This window comes from Anomalospiza imberbis, chromosome 1, assembly GCF_031753505.1.
Source record: "Anomalospiza imberbis isolate Cuckoo-Finch-1a 21T00152 chromosome 1, ASM3175350v1, whole genome shotgun sequence".
NCBI classification, from domain to species: domain Eukaryota; kingdom Metazoa; phylum Chordata; class Aves; order Passeriformes; family Viduidae; genus Anomalospiza; species Anomalospiza imberbis.
This window is the reverse complement of record NC_089681.1, coordinates 83,822,900-83,842,229: the sequence shown is the minus strand read 5'-3', so window position 1 is coordinate 83,842,229 and position 19,330 is coordinate 83,822,900. Positions and strand designations below refer to the sequence as shown.

The 19,330-nt window shown below is 38.2% G+C and overlaps 1 protein-coding gene across 5 annotated transcripts in view; it reads right to left on the bottom strand.

Moving 5' to 3' along the window:
• The window catches only part of GMDS (GDP-mannose 4,6-dehydratase), a 405,091-nt gene that overhangs the window by 222,656 nt on the left and 163,105 nt on the right, over window positions 1–19,330 (bottom strand). For all 5 annotated transcript variants that reach the window (XM_068198267.1, XM_068198258.1, XM_068198276.1 and 2 more), the window contains exon 7: window positions 2,546–2,673. In XM_068198267.1, coding sequence (XP_068054368.1) covers window positions 2,546–2,673 — 128 coding nt within the window. The remainder of the gene's footprint in view (window positions 1–2,545; window positions 2,674–19,330) is intronic.

The following is a 19,330-nucleotide window of genomic DNA, read 5'->3' as shown; positions in this document are numbered from 1 at the left end:
CTCATAAACTTTTGTGAGATCATGAATTGACCCATAATATTTCATAAAACAACAAAAAGGAATGTATTTATGGTTTTATTATTATCCCTAAAAAAGAAATAAGAAGAAAGGAAACACAGTACATGGTGTAGTCTATATGCACATGTGTTACTTGTATTAATATCGATGGGATTTAAAGCTACATATGGAGAGGATAAGATATATCCCTATGTGTTCAGCCATATGCTTAAGAAAGCTCCCAAAATGCTAGTAAATATGATCATGCTTTCTAACATATTATGCATTTATTTGAACAACGTTAAATCTCTAAGCCCTACTTTCCAGTCCATTAAAGCCTCAAATAATAGTTTATTTCCAGTTTAAAGTTACTCTATTTTTTACCCATTAGAAGGATGCCTGTAACCACATTTCCACAATACTCAGGGAATTAGAGAATTGATAATAACTCTCCCTCTCTGGGATGAGAAATACTCAAGATGAACTATATTTTAGCGAGGAATTCTTTTCAGAAGATTTTGTGACAGGCCCAAGATGTGTAGCTGAAAGGCCTGGAATGCTACTTGCACAAAAAACATGTGTTTGTGCCATAGACCTCAGACAACTACATTCTTTCTGGAGGCCAAAGGCCTTGAAAGCTAGTCATCCTTCTGGATTTACTTGTTGATTTTAAGGGTTGAATGATGGCCTCAATAGGCAGAGGGAGCTGGGCCTATTCAGCCTTGAGAAGAGAGGGGATGAATGCCATCAATGTCTATCAGTATCTGATAGGAGTGTCAAGAGGACAGATCCAGGCTCTTGGTGGTGCCAAGAAACAGGACAAGAGGCAAAGAGAAGCAACTGACACACAGAAAGTTCCATCTGAATATGAGGAAGAACTTCTTTACAGTGCAGGTGACTGAGCACTGCAACAGATTGCCCAGAGAGATTGTGGAGTTCCCCTCCCTGGAGATATGCAAGAACTGTCTGGACACAAATCTGTTCAGTGAGCTCTAGGATGATACTGCCTGAGCAGGAAGGTTGGACCAGATGAGCCGCTGTGGTACCTTCCAACCTGACCCATCCTGTGATTCTGTGAACACAGGACAAGGGTCTAACCTAGAAGGCACAAGAGAGTTATTTAGGATTTCCCTTAGAGAAGAAGACTTCAGGATTATTCCCATGATTTATGACCTAGAGCAATTTCTGTTGGATTGTCTTTATGAAGTCTTTATGAAATATCCAATGTCTGTTAACAAATCGTATTCATTATGTTCATGCAACTGATAATTTATTTGACTTACCTTTTACTTCTTTTCAGTTGAGACTTGGTGACCGATTTTATGATCACTCATGACCATATTTTTATGCATTAAAAAGATGACTGGGGTGGTTTACTGGTTTAACTGCTTCAACCAATGTTGTGGCCACAAACATAAAACCATAGTAATGGAGGCACAGTCATTACACCCATGATGCTTTTAACATCTCACATGCAAATGCAGCACAGAACCTAAGACAACTTCATTTGGCTGCCAAAACCACCTTCTGCACTCACTTGATGTAACCCTTTTGATACCGAGGCAATATGGCTGTTTACCTTTTTTAATGTCATCCAGCACATCAGTTTATAGAGGCATTATGATTTTTTTTCTTGCTCTTTTTGATCATAAAGAAGATTTAAGAGCTCAGCTTTTACTCTACCTTTAAAGTCTCAATTTATGATAAAAGTCAAGACTTTTGCTCACTGAGATACTTCTTACTTTGTAATATAGAAAACCAAAACAAACAGTAGTCTTCTTTTTAAACTACATCAATGAATGGTGAAGTCAAATCCGGTTTCCCAGCAAGGAATTATTAAAAGACAGAAATAGTCCAATGACCACAGGAAATCTTTAAGCACCAAAATGGGGACAAAAATCTCCTGGGGAAAAGATAATATTTCCTACATGGTCATTCATGTCTCCCTGCAATACAATACAGGGGTATTGTTTGTTTGTCTGCTTAAGTAGATGGGTAGAATAAAATTAGAAACAAATCCTGACTACACAAACATTTCAAACACTAAATGCAGGCTTATGTGTTCCTACCTGCACTCACAACTATCTTGTGATGCTTCTTTATAATGTATAACCAAAGAGGACTTTGATCATTGACATAGACCTAATTTTTGCCTTATTAAAAAAAGGCTACCAACCTCCAGCAGGATCTTTCACTTCAGGTCATACTGTATCTTGCTGAAATCTTAGTATCAGTTATAAAATTTGGCAAAAGAATTGAAGACACACACTAAAATAGATCCACGTTGTAGTCAGACCCCTTCCCCAGGAATTCAGGCAAGGAATGTAAACCCAAAGATTTATTTTTCTGTTCAGGTCAAGCCTGGGGTAGACTGCTGTGTTACTAAATTCCCTAATCTGAAATCAAGAGCAAGACAAAGTTAACAGACCTCAATAGGCAAAAAAAAAATAAAATCTTGAGATAGCCCTCTGTGGTCCATAACCTGAAGGTACAGCAATAAGCATTATCCCCTCCACAAAGATGATTCAGAAAAAATCCCACAGTTTACCTCTACGTAGTCTCTGGCATGGCCCCAGTCTCTCTTAGCATCCAGATTGCCCAGACTGAAACAATCCAGCTGTCCGAGGTGAATCTTTGCTACCGATCGGCTAATCTTCCGAGTTACAAAGTTAGCCCCTGGAAGAGAAATAAAAGGTAGTGTCAGCATAGTCACAGCGGCAGGTAGCTGGCCACAGGAGACACCTTGTACAGCTCAGCACGTGGCACTTTTAGTCTTCTTCACTCCCCTTGCATCACCTAGACCTATGCCATCTTGTATCATTTGAGCAAGCTAAGAAGCCTCCAGTGCAAGTGTCACATCAGTTGCACTTTCACAGCAAACATCTTTCTTTGTGGGACTTCTTAAGCATTACTAATTTGCTGCCTCAGTATTCACCCCAGGCATTAAGCCAAAGAAAATCATTTGGAATGTCAGTTCTTAAACACAAAATGCAAAAGGTTACATAAAGAAGACAGACATCTTAGACCACCCTCAAGTTTTCTGTTTCAGTTTCTTTTTTCCTTTTTAATTTATTTTTTCAAGGAATGCATATATCTAAATAAATGTGTTTATTAAAAAAAAAAAATTAAGAATATGCAAATACTTTGTATACTCCAAAGAACTACAATGGCTAAATGCATTCTACTTTTCTAGTTGTTTAGGATTCTTTGTCCTTCAGATTCAGTTATATCATGAAAGTGTGATTTCAACTTTTTCAGTAGAAGACTGTATTTTATTTTACCATATTTCACTATGTTATTCACTGTATTACTCTGGAAAAATCGTGTACCCATTTCTGCTTCCAGTGAAGTTGCTTTAAACAATATTTTTTGTTACTTATTTTCAGATCTTGATTTTCAGATTATGATGGCTGTGTTTCTAAAAGGTGGTCATAGTCTCCTCAAAAGCAGAGGGATTTCAATTTAGACCAGAAGCTTAGGTCCATTGGCATTTACACACTAATGAGCCACAAAAATTAAAATTACATGCCTTTTTAATAGCTAAAACCAGATATGATTAAATGGTGACAGATGATACCTACTCCAAATGAAAAACAGGAGAGTTAGTGAAAATGTGTGTAGTTGTAAAATGCTTTTAGCAAATTTCAAGTCTCAAAAGTGTAGCTTATACATTCAATGCATACATGCAGTATTTTTCATTATGGAACTCTGCTCCTTAGATATGCATCTCAATATGTTCTGTTTCCTGTCAAACAAACAGTAGGTTGCAGCAACATTATTAAATAATGCTAAGTGTCTTTTTCAGACTACTAGTTTTTCCTGTAATGCCAAGAGCACGACAGTACTTTTCTGCGTCATTTGACTCTACTAGAAGTAAAAAAAAAAAAGCACACCTATAAGAATCATGTGGAATGAAGAAGTTAAATTAAAGTCAGACCTTAGCACAGGATTAAGATAGAATTTTAAATTTTCATCAACTGCTGAGCTAATTGCAATTCCGGTTATTAGCCATTTAGGATATATCATCAATTTGCACTTGTTCTTTAAAGAATGAAAATTATGTAATTTCCATATCCCCTGAAAAGGCGTTCGTATATAAAGGAAGGTCCCTAAACAGTGTGATTTGCAAACTTTTAGAAACAAAATATACTCCAGAGGCTTTTTCAAAGCAAACTTGTCAAAAATTGGACACTACCAACACTGTGACCTGCTATTTGAACCTCTGAAAGCAAAGTACTGTGGTTCTCCTGTTCCTGGCTGGATAGGCTTGCAGCAGGAGTGGAGTTTTGGCTTAACAGAAACCAGTGACAGAGTCCCTTTGACTTAGTCAGACTGGTACCTCTCCAAAGATTGTTTCAGTTTTTACCTTATCAAAGTGCTTTGAGACCTTCACACAGATTATTGCTAATTAATTAAAAAACAATTCAACCTATGGCGAAAACTTACTAGGACTAGCTCTGAAACCTTCTGCACCACAATTATTTCAGTTAGCATTTTTATTCAGCAAATAAGAGCTCAAGGAACAGGTTTCTTTCTGGAATAAAGTAGATGTTTTAAAGTTCCAGGCTGCAATTGAGTAATAAGGAAAACTGACTGCTTTCAACACTACATTCCCATTTGTAGCAAAAGCAATGAGAGTTCTAGTCACCATCTGCATTAAAGCGAGTTTTACTGTCAACCTGCACAACTAATGAATGTCAATTCCCCTTTTGGAGCAAATGCTTCCTCAGCATAAAAAAAAAAAAAAAAAAGAAGAAAAAAAAAAAGAAGCTTATTAGGTATTAGGTTGTGTGAGAGAAAAACTTTTATGCTATCAATTTAACTTTAAATGTATAAAAGACACCACACAAGAAAGAGCTGATTTGTCTAGCACAGCACAACAAATACTAGTAACTGCTGTCTTCTTGCACTGTCACTGTTAACTGGACAGAAACAATCTTCAAAGATATTCTCCAAGCAAAATTGGAGTATTCCCCAAAAGGCTGAGATGAAAAAATAGAGAGCACCACAATGAAAAAATGAAAACCTTAGTTTTCCAGAGATATTCTAGTAAGGGTTCCACTAAATAATACCAACCCTCTTCTTGGAAGTGCCTCAGCATTAAAGCTGTGGAAGAAAATTATACTACTGTTCATTCTGAGAAATGCAATTAGAATTTTTTTTCATGCACCCAAGGACTGAATGGCACATTTCAGAAGCATTTAAATGATATGGTTCATAAATAATGTTTAAGTACTTATTCCCTTCAAACACAGTATCTTAAAATATCCCATTACACTCTATGTTTGATCCCATGCCATTAAATGCACATCATAACTAGAATTTAAGCTGGTGCCCGCTGAAGTCATTCAAAGTAGTTAAGGCTTTGTCAGCATTTCCACTAAAAAGCCCTGTCCTAGAGGTTTGCAATTTGGCTATGACATTGCTTTGGTCTGAAATTTAGCAGAAGTAATGTCTTTTTCCTCAGGACTGATTGTATCTAAAAGGTTTAGGCGAAATGCTACACATATCTTTGTGTAACTGAATACAAAGGACCTTTTGAGGCACAGAAATGGTTAGCTTCCTTCTTCATCAGGAGGTAGTAAAGACTTGCTAATGTTGAACACACAAGAGCATTTTTCTCACAAAACAGCCACTCAGTGCCAGGAAGAGTATCATCAGAGCTGCTGGTGTGCTAACCACTTGACCCTTTATGTTGATTTTCATCGGATCAAGATGATGCAGCAGCTAAAATGCCACCAGTTATCACAGGTGAATAAGGCCTAATTTGTTTTGCTACTAAACTTACTAATTCACCTGGAAATATGTTGGTGATAGTGACAGAAGCTACCTTAGACTGGTGGGAGAGATGTCAGAGCCCCATACTTGTCTCCTGGCTCTGCACTGCTTCCTCAGTTCAGAGAGGTTTTGTAAAACACAACTCATTGCTTACACTTAATACAAATAAATGTGGAGTGTTAAAAACTCAGTTACATGGTATGGGTATTCTTAGTTCAGTCAGAGAGAAAGAGAGAGGTTTCTAACTGGGCTTTGGCCTGGGAAAGTGTTTCAAAGGAATGTAAATAATTTTCTATATCTCTTGTTGTTCACATTGTTTATAGATCTGTTCTGCCACCGTGCGTCATTCAGAGCGCACCAATGGTGTGAGGTGTTTTTACTCTAAAACCAATGAAATTAGTCTGCACGATGTTCTCTATAAATAGAGCGGTACATTTGAAATAAAGGAGAGTTCTCTTTCGCCTTCTGATCTTGGAGTCATTCTGTTCCTGTCCTGCCTCAACAATGAAAACATGGTTGATGAATTTTGACTTATTTGAATGCTTTTTCAAAATGGGTGTGGGTGGCAAATGTCTGGGAGCTCACTCTCCTACAGTAACCCCGAGAAGAAGAGTCATTCTTGCTGTCGGTAGGGCCAAGCATGCTGGGCTAACTGCCTTGCAGAGTTATCTATGCAGCAAATATCCAAACCATGATGGGTCACGTTGTGCTCTGGTTTGCATTGCTGTTGGCAGCACTGGAATTGCTGCAGCTGTGGCCAGGCAGAAGAGATATGGCCAGACCTAGGAAAGGATGCTTTGGTGTGACATTTTAGGGTCCCAAACACCCCTACTTAAGCAAGGTCTGACAAGTTGTTACATTTTAAAAGTGGCCTTTAACAAGAGTCTTCATGATATTAGCAGCTCTTTCAGGAACCCTGGGCATTAGCTTTGATTTGTTTTCAAAACCCAAGCCCTCCCTTTGAGATCGTTAGCATTCCAATAGGAACCATAAGGTCTGATTTACAAACCCGATTTATCCTAGACAGGATTTAAAGCAAGGATTCCTCATCAAACAGACCTGATCTGTAAAACATATAACTTGTCAGCAAAGCACTGCAGGAACAATACTACTACGAAAATAAATAGCAGAGGTATAATGCAATAGCTTTTGCTCTCCAGCCCAGGCCTGTCGCCCATTGTGCTGCCTGGCTTAGGGTGGAAAACAGCTCATCCCTTCGAGAAGGATGCTGTCTACATCTGGCAAAGATGCAGTTTTGAAAACTGGATACATCTCTCATTAACACACATTGAAAATTATTGCTTAGGAGGCATGGTCTTAATGCACCTACAGTTCCAAGGTTGGATTGCCCCAAGACAGAAAAAAAATAAATCTTACTCTCTGCATCAGTACTCCATTCCTTTTATCAGCACTAAGGCTTCACTCTTTGTGCATCACCAGGGAACTGCCTGTTTTAAGTAGGAGTTTTTCTCTAGATACTGTGGTTTAGAAGAGGCAACCAAATGGACAAAGCAGCTTTAACAGACACTACTGTCATATCTGTTTCTGTTCAAGATCCCTCATTTTCCAAGCTCTCAAGGCAACATACAAATCCCAACTAATGATAAAACTGTGGTCTTAGGAAGACTGCTCTCCCTGTAAAACACTAGTTGTTGCATGTCTAAGAAAATCCTTTATTAACCCTAGCAATATCATAGAATGACAATCAATCTTATAGAATTCAATAGCAGTCCTTATCAATCAAGTGAGATGCAGTCCTAGAAAAATCTATCAAGTTCTTGTAACACCTTTTTTCTTCATTTTGCATAAAATATGATTAAACATGATGTCTCTGAAGACACTGACAAGAAAAAGGTTGAAGTTCTGCTTTTTTTTTCCTCCGGGTTTCTGCAGTTCTGGCACAGGTTTTAGTGGAAGCCTAACATGTTCAAACACATTGTGTACCCAGCGCTTCTACTAACCCAGAGAAACATATTTCTTTTAACATATATGTGTTGTAAATGATGCATTTAATGAGATCATGAAAATGTTTTGATTGCCTGAAAATCCACATTGCTCATCATTTCCATTCTATGAGAGCCTTTTCCATTTTTTGTAACAGGCTGAAATGAAAAAACAAAGCAACACCCAGATCTTCTAAGAAATGAAGACTTGAATCTCCTTCACCAATGAAAATCATTAACAATTATTCCAAAGCAAATGGATTTATTGTCTTTGTAAACCAAATGAATAATCTAGTTATAGATCTTTAAATTAACCTTCCATATTTTGGGTTTAAATGGAATTTTAAACTGTCTTGATCAAAACCACTGATACAGTATTGCATTTTGGTAAAACTAGTAGAGCAGTTACTTAATATATTTTAAACACTAATGCATTTAAATTGTGAATCCATTCACTATTTAAAATAACAAATTGTTCTCACAACAACAATTGTACAAAGTAGAAACATCACTTCTTGGAAATAAAGAGAAAATCATGGTTAAAAGGGACTTTTTTTTCCTTCTGTTTGTCATCCTACAAATTTTACTCAGCAAACACAGCTACCTTTGGATGAGCTTGCCATAAAGTCCACATCAGATTTTTGCAAAATGAAATATATATGAAATAAGGGTGATATGATTCATAAGCAATTCCTTGTAAAGTCATGCATGGGAAACATCTTCCTGACTGGGGCAATAAATCATTTTATTTCCTGAAACATGAGATATAGTGCTTTAATCCTTACATTTTAATCCTGTATAGCATGGCTGGAAATACTTTGTTTCATCATAATACGTTCAATCTTTTTTTCTGTTCTTTAAAATTTTAGAAGTAGCTTATGGTAGTGGTTTTCCTCAGATTTTTTAATATATTTGCAATGTTTTTAAAATATTTTCAGTTTACACATCGCAAACTATTTTCCAATGGACATGCATCTTTCTCTAAACAGGAAATTTTACTGATAATATTCTTTTCAAAGAGGTTATTCTTCATCAATACCTTGTCAAACAATTTGGTAACAAAAAAATACGCAGATCCCAGACTGAAAGCAGTGGTCCAGTAACATGAGGATAAAATTGTCCCTCTTTATCAAGTGGCTTTCATTTGGAACTACTTTGAAATGTGTGATTTAAATAAAATGCTGTGGTAGCAATTCCTTCAAATACTGCTAACAAAGACACCAATCAGCATAAAAACTGAATTACTTTGTTTAATAATATATTGATACACATGATAACCTTTACAATGCCAAAATGCACTAATTCTCCTTGGCCCCATTTTCCAGTAGCATGTCAGTTTTCAACAGAAATGTGGCACCAATTCCTTGGGTGCCCATTGTTTAAATAATGGAAGATGCACTACCAAAATACTTTTATATTTCAAAAATGAGGTGGTTAAGGCAGAAAGACAAAGGCATTGAGAGGTGGGAATCAGCAGGGGATGGCAGCACAGTGGAGGAGGCTGATGCTCTTCAACCCCAGAATACCTCTGCCCCTGCCATCCACTTGCACACAGAACATTTGGACAGCTGAGGGCAACAGGAAGTCATTGAACTATGCGTGGAGGGAACACAAATTATTGCCTTTTATAATCTGAGTGGAAAATGAGAGTGAGAGACAGTCTTGTGAGGAACAACAAGGTACAGAAATATGGAGGGAGCACAGAGAGTAGGAAAACTTCTCTTTTTCCCAGTGGGTGAAAAGATAGCACAAAGCCTACTTCAGGGGACAACTAGTAAGTTCTGTAAAAGGTAGGGGACACAGAAGTAGGGGAAGAGACCTACCAGCCACCACCAAAGGACAAGAATCTGAGTTGGTGTTTGCCACAGCTCAAGCCATGTTCCCCCGCTCCCCCGTGACTCAGTAGTGCTAACCCTCCACCAGGCATCTGTCATCAGGGCTTTAGACTATTCATGACTGCTCTGCATACAAACAGATGTAGGTTTCCACCTTTCAAAAAACAATGACAGGATCATTTCTATGACTACACAGCAGCAGTTCTGTAAAGTGACTGTGAAAAAATGATGTTTGATTAGCAGACAATGTGCATGTGTAGGGTGTAACACAAAGCTATCAAACTTCACAATTAAAATACCACTATTTGGGACTAATTACACTTCTCAGATCTATCATATGGGGTTGTTAAAAGGGCAGGGTGATATGCCAGCAATAATGGTTGGCCAAAATGTGCTATTTTAGTATATTTCCTCCATATAATTTTTCTTAAATTAAAATATTTTCTCCTCAGGAACTGTACACTGAACAGGAAAAGGTGAGGCATCAAAGATTTTTATAAAGGAAAACCCAAACATTAATACTGAAAACAATATGTAAAAGTGTTATTCCTGTTCCCAAGTTTATGTTGCTAATGGCGCTTACATAAACAGAGCAGTGTTTTGCTTACAGAAAACTTAACCTTTTGCTCCAAACTATTCACTTTGGTTTTTTTTAATCGCAGTTCATATACACTACATTGTAAAACAAAGGTAAATGTCTTTAGCCACTCTGATTTTCTAACATTCATTTGAGCTGTGTTTTTTAAATTGTACAACTAAGGTTATTGAATTAAACCTCTCATTTCAGCTGTCACAGAATTACACAAGCCCTTGCATGTGTAAGCTGTGGGTAAATATGAGTGTGCTTGCCCATCAGTACAGACTCTTTAAATTGTTAAAGCTTGTGTAAACAATTGTAGTTAAGTACATGCTTTGCTTAATTGGTGCTACAATAGCTAGAACTGTATGCAACCAAAAGGAAAATACAGCACTTGTACAAAATGGAATTATCCTGCAGTCTTAGGCAACTTGCACAAAACCCCGTGATTTTAACTTCCCTTGTTTAGTGGCTATCGCAGTTCAGACATCTGTGCTCTTAAATTTAACACCCCTTTCCTTTTCTCCCTGTTTTTCCCCTCCTCCATTCTCTCAGCAACCAGTAGCACATCAAAAAAGTTGCTGTTTGATGGTTCAAGCTGAGACGTTCAGCCTTTACCCTCGCACTCTCTTGAGATGAAGCAGGCAAGGCTTTTAATCTTACCTGGTGACACATGACTGACTAATACAGTTTCTTGGACCTTCTGACCTCTGAGGGACTAAATCTAGCTGGTCTCTCAACCTTTCCAGGTGGCTGGGACATCAGTTTGTGGTGGGTCATGATGCAAACAAAGTTTTGCACAGGTCTTCCGTGACTTTCTGTGCACCCATAATTGTCCTAACTTTTAATGTGCAAATTTCTTGAGTATAAAATGTAAAATTTAACTTCAAGTCAGGGGGAAAAAGAAGTTTCTTTTACTTTTACTGTAGGTTGAAGAGTGTAACAAGAGCCTTAAAACCAGCCACAGCGGCAAATTTGCTGAGTCAGTGCTGATGTATTTTCTTGGAGCAAGAGAAATGGTCTGGCTACAGCCAAGCAGCTTATTTGAAACTTTGCCTCCCACACAAACTAATAAAGCAGTGCTAGACGGGTTTGACACTTATACAGCATAACTCAAGATGTTCCTAATCCATGTGCCTCCCTTTGGAGCTTTGTTGCTCAACAATTTTTCTCCTAGGACTTCCTTCTGGTTAGCTTTGCGACAGTGGTAGTCCTTGAGGCACCCTTTAGGTCCTCAATACATCATTTGATAAACGTGTTTCGATTTTACTAAACCACCATTTGCTACAGAAATCCTCAAATCACTAAGAGGGGGTCCTGAAACACAGCTGAATCATTTTTTGAGGGAGTTGGAAACCACTGAGGGGAAAGAGGTCATCAAGAAGTAACACGGTGAGGGCCAGTGAGAACTGGAGGGAAGCAAAAAAAGAAATCTCAGCTTCTGCAGATACAGGAGGCACATTTTTTTCTAGTACAAGGCACATAAAATGCAAGGTGCTACATTTCCTTCCATCTTCCATGTTATGAATAGTTGGATTCTCATCTAGGATGTGGTGAGAAATACATCTTCAGCACCACTGATGATTCCCACAAGTCAATGTACAGATCACCACTTGCAAAGTTCTACAGTTACAAAGACAAGGATAAACTCTTCCAGCTACAGACACCTTCTCAGATTTGTAACAGACTAATCAAGTAAACATCTAGCTCAGACATTAAGAGCCAAAAAAAATCTCCACTGTGTGTGCTGTGGCATGCAGTCAAGCTGGTATGCAACCCTGGGCATGAGATCAGCTCATGGTGCTCTCAGCCTACTCTCCCTGTCCCTGCTGTCCCCATTTCCCAAGCTCTGCTTCTGCACAGGGACAAGTGGTTCTGCTGAAGACCGAGCAGGACAATGCTGGAAGTCACTATTTTGGATAAAACCAAAGTAACCACCCTGAAATGTGTATTTTAACAACAGCCCCCTGTAAAAAAGGTTCCAATTGATTGTGTGGAGCAGGAGCAGGGGGAACTCAACCTTAAAATAAGCCCCCAAGGCCTACCAGTTTAAGAAGAGAATGGGGTGAAAAGGCAGAGACACAATGACAGTACACCAGGAAGACCGCAAGCCAACAAAGACAGCATGTCCCTTCTGGTCCAAAGGACTTGGCCATGTTTGGTCTAGCTGTGTTGACCTCCTCTATTCAGAAAGCCAATAAAAACATTATTTCACCTAGCTGTAGTTACTGCTGGTTGCTTAAACTTCCCATAAAAGCTATGTCCTTAGTGCAGCACAGGATGTGATCACTCTCAGAGGACCCTGAAGTTAAGCAAGGGTGCTACGGCTTCCACACCCAAGCTCCAAACTGGAAATGCCACCAGACAGAGCGGCAGCTCTCCCACAGGCAGAAAGGGTATGTCAGGAGGTTGCATAAAAACCATTGCTGAGAGCGAACTCCCCTCTGGGACAAAGCCTGGGCATGTTGCTAATTTTCACTCTAAAATGAATAAAGCACCAAAAAAATAAATGGACCCTTATTTAGCGAGAAAAATATTTTGAACACAACCATTGAGTAAAATTCTAACAGCTTTTTGAAATGTACACACATTTCAATGAATATTCCTTTTTACTAATGTTGCCATTGAGACTAAATCCCACTCCTGAATTCCTTCTCTGTGGGAATAGAGTTTCTCTAGTGTAATTAATAATATAAATAAATACACAGCTATAAACACAGAGAACTTAGCTTTCTGGCAAAATAAATTGGTGCAGTTTGTCTGAAGTCAGATTACTTAAATTTACAGAGAAGCGGCCAAACATAAACATACCACCATTAACATGTCCAATCACCACCAAGTTTTTGCACAAGAAAATATGAAACAAAACATTTGGAAAGTGATTCAATGGCAAAAAAAACAGAGTGTCTATATAATATATCCATTTACCACCATTCAGCTTGTCATGCTCACTACTGTTTTAACAACAGTATTTTTAAGAACACTTCTTCCTTTGTGGACTCCTGAAATTCATTGTTATCCTGTTTTTGTGATATTTCCCATTTAAGTTAGTTTATACTTCCTCTAGGAACACAAGAGGCAGTCGGATCACCTGCTGTTCTGAGATGTCTACAATACTTGAACACAATGGGGTGAAACCAGGACAGAAAGTTAGCCCAATTCTGAATTTCCTGGCTTTGTGTTTTTAGTGGGACCTTTCACATAATTTTAATAATCTCCATAGGTAGCTGTGCATGCACTCAGAAAAACACATATGCACATGCTCTGCCACATACTCTGGACAAAGCCCTAAATTCTAACACCAAAAGTTAGGATTACATGTTTCACTGTTGCTTTTGAATGCACAATGATACAGTTTTACAGAACATCTCTAGATATCATACTGTAATATTTTTCCTAATAGATAGCCCCCTGTCTAGAGAACAGACTTGCTCTGAGAGTAAAAACTGCTGTCTTGTGAGAAATGAAGTAGGAAAGGGTCCTATGGAGCCTGAAGCTAACCAAAGGTAAAGAACTTCAGAGAAAGAAATGACAGATTCACAGTTCAGTCTGATTAATGCTGTACCAGGAAAATGAACAAAAGCCTGTTTCTTGTGCAAATTCTGAAAGGGTGCTCAGAAAGTCACTTAAACCCAGGTTCTCATGATGTCACTGACACCTATTCCTCTATGTGCTTGTTACCAAGGCTCAAGGTGGAAATAGAGGAGAGTTATTATTCTGAGCATGAACTAATCAATCAAGCAATGTAGACTTCTTTTGTTTTTTCATGTTTTTCATGCCTTAATGTCACCTCCCCACCCCAAACGAAGATAACATGCCAAAATTTTACAAGAATTTGAGAAAGTTAAGTATCTTGATATTTGCGAAACAATGAGACCCTGGAAGGGTCAAAAAGGGATGAAATCACTCAATAGAGTAAAAAAATATGCTGTGAAAGAATGTTTCTCTTGTTCTCTGCCTACCATTCCACCTTCCTCCACCCCAAGATTGAACATCTAATCATTCCAGCGAAAACTCTCCAATCCTGTGCAAGGAATAAGGAAGAGGGAACGTGCGGGGAGAAAAACCAAAAGTGCAAACAACGGCTTTATCAAAATATATGGGCACAAGTTTAAGTTTATGGAGGCACCCCTCACTCAGTCACTTCACAGTTTATGAGCCAATCAAGTCTGCAAAGCCTTTTTACCCTCCTTTCATAGTTTTCAGGACATATTCACATGTACCTCATTTTTTATGCCCACAGTAAGGTGAGGAAGACTTCAACAGCTGTAGCCACAGAACGCTTAAATTTTCTGCTTCAGTCTAGAACATACTTCCAAAACTGGACAAAACTGAACTTTAAATAGTTTCCCAAAGCACACTAAAGAGTTCATCTCTCAAAGGACAGTTTATTGACAGGCTTGAGGAGCAGAGAGGGAAATCACTGAAATTTAACCCTGAACCCCACGTGAACCCAGGGATTGGGGCTGCATATTTTCCACTGTCCTGCCATCTGCTGCTTCACTGCACATGGTAATCTTTGGCAACCCCACTGAGAGCTGCCTGGGCTATGGCTCTGTTCAGACAGGGTGTAGAAAGAAAAGACACTGAGAATGTCATGGCTGACTGACCAGACTACTGAGATCAGAGAGATTATGCCTCATTTGCTCACCAAGCCCTGCCAAAAGCAACACCATTTAACTGCAGGTACTCAAAACCCAACAGGCCTGTTTAAAGGAAAAGTAGGCTAAAAAAGAGGACCATTCATAACCTGCATTTGTTTGGGGCACTGTAGCTACGACCTTTTGGCAATTACTCATGAGAGTTTTAAAAGAAAGTCTGCAGTGCCCAGCATTTCAGGTACAAGTGATATCTGGCAGAAAGCATCATACCCAATTTACAGGACACACCGACCTGGGAGATGACTCAAGGCAGGAGTAAACAAAAGGAACCCAATAGCCCAGCAAACAGAGAAAAAATATAGCTGTTATTTTAAAACAGCTACAGACTGTTTATCTCTTGGCTGTGAAATGCTGCACAGTATGGGAGTGTAAGGGTTTGGTACTTATATGCATAACCTTCATACGTCATCTCATGACAGGGGACCTCCCTTGAGCCAAAGCCAAAACTACATTTGTTCCCCAGAGCACCCCCACTAGGCTCCAGATGCAGCAGGCGAAGAATCAGCTCTCAAACTGATTTCCTCTGACCACGCTCTTCTGCATAAGGGCCCCCAACCCTTACAGGGATTAAATATCAAAAGTGTACACACAGACTTACTGACTTTCAAAATGATGACTCTGAAAGCTAGGGAATATTTCAGAAGTGTCTTAGAACTACTAAGGTATATTTTAAGGGTGTTGGACCTTCAAGAAAATTACTGTAGGATACAGAGTAACTGTAGGATTTTTGAGCCTTATCATGCTGACAACAACCACCTGTTGTTAATGTAGCTCTCTCCCTCATCCTCCCTGCTTCTGCCAGAAATACTAGAAATAAAGATGTAACTCTATATATGTGTCTACAACAACATCCTGCCCTATTTCTTCATTCAAATACCTGATATTGGAAATGACAGTGTCTTCTTTTCTATCTGTTTAGGAAAAAAATAGCACTTTAATAAGATAAGCTTCTCCAGGGGCTGCAGAACTATGGTTGGCAGACATCAGGGTTGACAAATGTTCTTGTAATTGCAAAGGAACACTACAAAAATTGTCTTCTGGTGTGGAATACACAATCACTGTCACCCTTTCTTCTTCCCTGCTGCTCTACTGCCTCCACTCTGTCTGCTTCACAGGGAGATCAGGAAAGAGACAGAAAAAATCCATGTAAGAGAAGATGAACAGGCATCTTTTCCCTAGTTCCAGCTGTGTTGGAGTCAACAGGCTCTGTTGTTTTGATGATTCCGGGACCTTCGTATCTCATTTGATCACTGCTTGACAGAAGTGCAGAGCAGAGGTGGGAATTGCTTGCAGACTTACAAGAGGGAGCTTCTGAAACCCTTAGGCTCTTCTCTTCAAGACAGGGCCCTTCTTTCTGAGAGCTGGAGTCAAAGAACCTTGACGCCAACCTCTGGTTAGTAAGCAAGACAGGTGCAATGTGGTAAAATGAGTAAGGCAAAGAGATCAAATATGCTTTCCACTGTATTTTCCTTTTGATTCAAACACATATCTTGAAAAAGAGAAGGTTTAAAGTAGTAAGTTACCCACTAACATTCTCAGTTTTACCTTCTCTGCTGCTAAGCCCTGCTGAATCAGAGCTCCCGCTCCCACTCCCACTCTCCCTCTTGACTCATAACCTCAGTGACAGCCACGAAGCTGGGCAGGGACACTTTATAAAATGTACTAAATGAAGCAATTTTCAATAATAACAAGGACTGGCAGGTAGCCATGTTAGAGGAGGAAAGACCTAGTAGGAATGTCCTGCAGCACAAAAGTCTCTGTTGTTCTCATTACTGCAGAGGAAGAAAATCTCTTTAAATGCTTTTGATTCAAATGATCATTTGACAGAAACAACGGACGAGACAAATGGCTGTAAAACAAGGCAATTGGATTTCCTACTGCTACAATATCTTACTTGGCTCCCATGACACAATTTCTCTGTTATTCTGCCTTGCCATGGTAAAGTAAACTTACAGGCTACCCAGAAAACAGATGAGTGTAATCAGTCCTTTATAAATTATATCCCTTCACTCAAAGAAAGCAAATAACTTTGCCTGCTCTATAATAACTGTTTCTAATACTTCATTTATTCTTTAAATTGTTTATAAAACACTTCAAGAGAGGTCAAGATGAGAGGGCAACAATAATTGGAGATTAAGGACACTCTCTAAGTATTTTGCACCTGTGAGTAAACACTTTGGTAATTATTATGATGAGAGATAGATCTACTAAAAACCCCCCAACAGCTTATTTATGATTTTCTTGGACATATATGTTATTTCATCTGAGAGAGAGCCCCATCTTTTCCACGGCTATTTCAATTAAAATTTAAGCAGCTGCACATATGTCTGATGTCATGTGACTGGCAAATCAACAACAATAGATTTAACCTCGTCTCCTAAGGAAGTAACCTAAAGAAATAATGAGCCAAGGGTAAATGATATTCTCATGAAGTCTTTTCCAAGTCCCCTGAAAAAGCAGGGACTTTCCTCCTCAGAGACACATATGTTAAAGCCCACAGAGTCAAGAACGAGCAGAACTGAGCCTGAAGGACAGACATGTGAATTAACATGCAGGACTGGTGTTCAGGTAGGGTTTCAGAAAGGACTTTCTAATAAAAAAGGGGTATCATGTCCTTTTGTAGTCTCTGTGGCATCGTTCTGCCCACTCTGGGTTTTGTTCTTCCTATGTCCACGCACAGCACTGGTCATGGCAGCATTCTGGAAAAGGGAGTGGAATAAACTCTGTAACACCATCTCTTGAGCTGCTGAGCATCACAACTGTGCAAATGCCTAATGCAGCTGAACTACAACATATTAATTAATACTAATCCACACTTTAAAAGTACATATGGAAAAAATTATATTAATTTTTTAAACACTCAACCCATTGGTTTCTCTTAAAATAGTTACAATTTAGCATGTCAGAAAAAACACCTGCTTCTTAGTAATTTTTCTGCACAGCCTAGAAGAGGTTGGTAAAGAAACCACTAGTGTCCTTTAATCTCTCTGCCAACTTAAAACACAACCCAAAACAAGTTCCTGAAAAAGAAAAACCAATAAAATTCTGAGTAGTTATATAGAAATAATAAACTTAAGCATGAAAAAAACATTTTCTGAGGAATTTAGAAGTAGCCAGAACTATAAACATACTGGCGTATGAAAATAAAGTTAAATTTTTAAGTTATTCTTAAGAGTTTCGATGGAATTCAGTAAACAGTATTTGATTCAAGACAAAGTACTCTTTTTATCCATTTTATATGGTAAGGTTATAAAAATTCCGATTTTATATCATTACCCTTTATTTCTTTTTAACCCATGTCCTTGATCTCCTCAAAACACAGAGTCATATAGATCTAGACAAAACACAAGCTCTCTCCAAACTGCTTCAGCCTAATACCAAATCAATACAGATTATTTCCACATAATATGGTAACTGAACCACAGCTGTTACCTGAACTAAATTCTTTGTTTACCCTAACACAGAACTGAACCAAGAAGAAAATACCTGCTTATTGGATCAAAATAATTAACAGAGAATTTTCAGAGGAAGGTCCCCAACCACCTAAATTTTTATTTAAAATTTTTTCAGCTTTATCTAATTCAGAAATACCAAGGAAGATCTGACCAAACTGAACAGCCTTTTCAGAGTCTAAGAAAAATCAGATAAAAACCAAAAAATTTTCATGCTGTTTTACTTGGGGATTTTTATGCTGTTGGTATTTTTCAAGCACCACAAGTCCAGGAAACACAACTGTCTACACGAAACATGATTTTTCTCTCATTTTAAAAATTAATTATATTAATCTTAGCACTGTCTCCGACAAACATTATTGTAGATTAAAATGGAAATGAAGCTAAGCTAACATTTCAAGATAGCTGCCATCTACATCAGTACATAGTTGGGAAATTCTGCTTTAGAAGTAGAGAATTATAAGGCCCCCTTAAAACTATTAATATTATGATAATGTCTTGAAAGCTCATCGGTAAGGCATCTTTAAAATATATAAGATTCCCAGGGCTTTGAAAAATCTGAATGGTCTTGTCACTAAAAAGCAGGTTTGAAAATCAGATAAAGACAACAGAGATTTTATTAACAGATAACATACTTCATCATGTGGCTGCATAAGTATTTCTTTCCTGACAGGCTACAGAAAAATAAGAGGCCTTGATGTTAATCCCTGAGGATTTCTAATTTTTTGCATTTTAGTAATCTCAAGGAAAAGCATGTTTTAAAAAGTGTTAAATCTCTCAGATTTTGCTTACGGAATCCCAAGACTTTTGTTTTAAATAGTAAATTATCTGATTTTAACCAGTAGAAAAAACATTGAGTTTGTTTTAAATAGTAAATTATCTGATTTTAACCAGTAGAAAAAACATTGAGTTTGACTGAACCCTCACATACATTATCAGTTAGGAAAATTTTGATTTATTCTTTTACAGAAAATTTTACTGAACACACAAACTCTTTCACCAGACTTTCATGTACAGGCAGTCATTTTCAAGCATCATCCACACACTCACACACATACATAATTTTGGAAAAAATGAATGAACATTC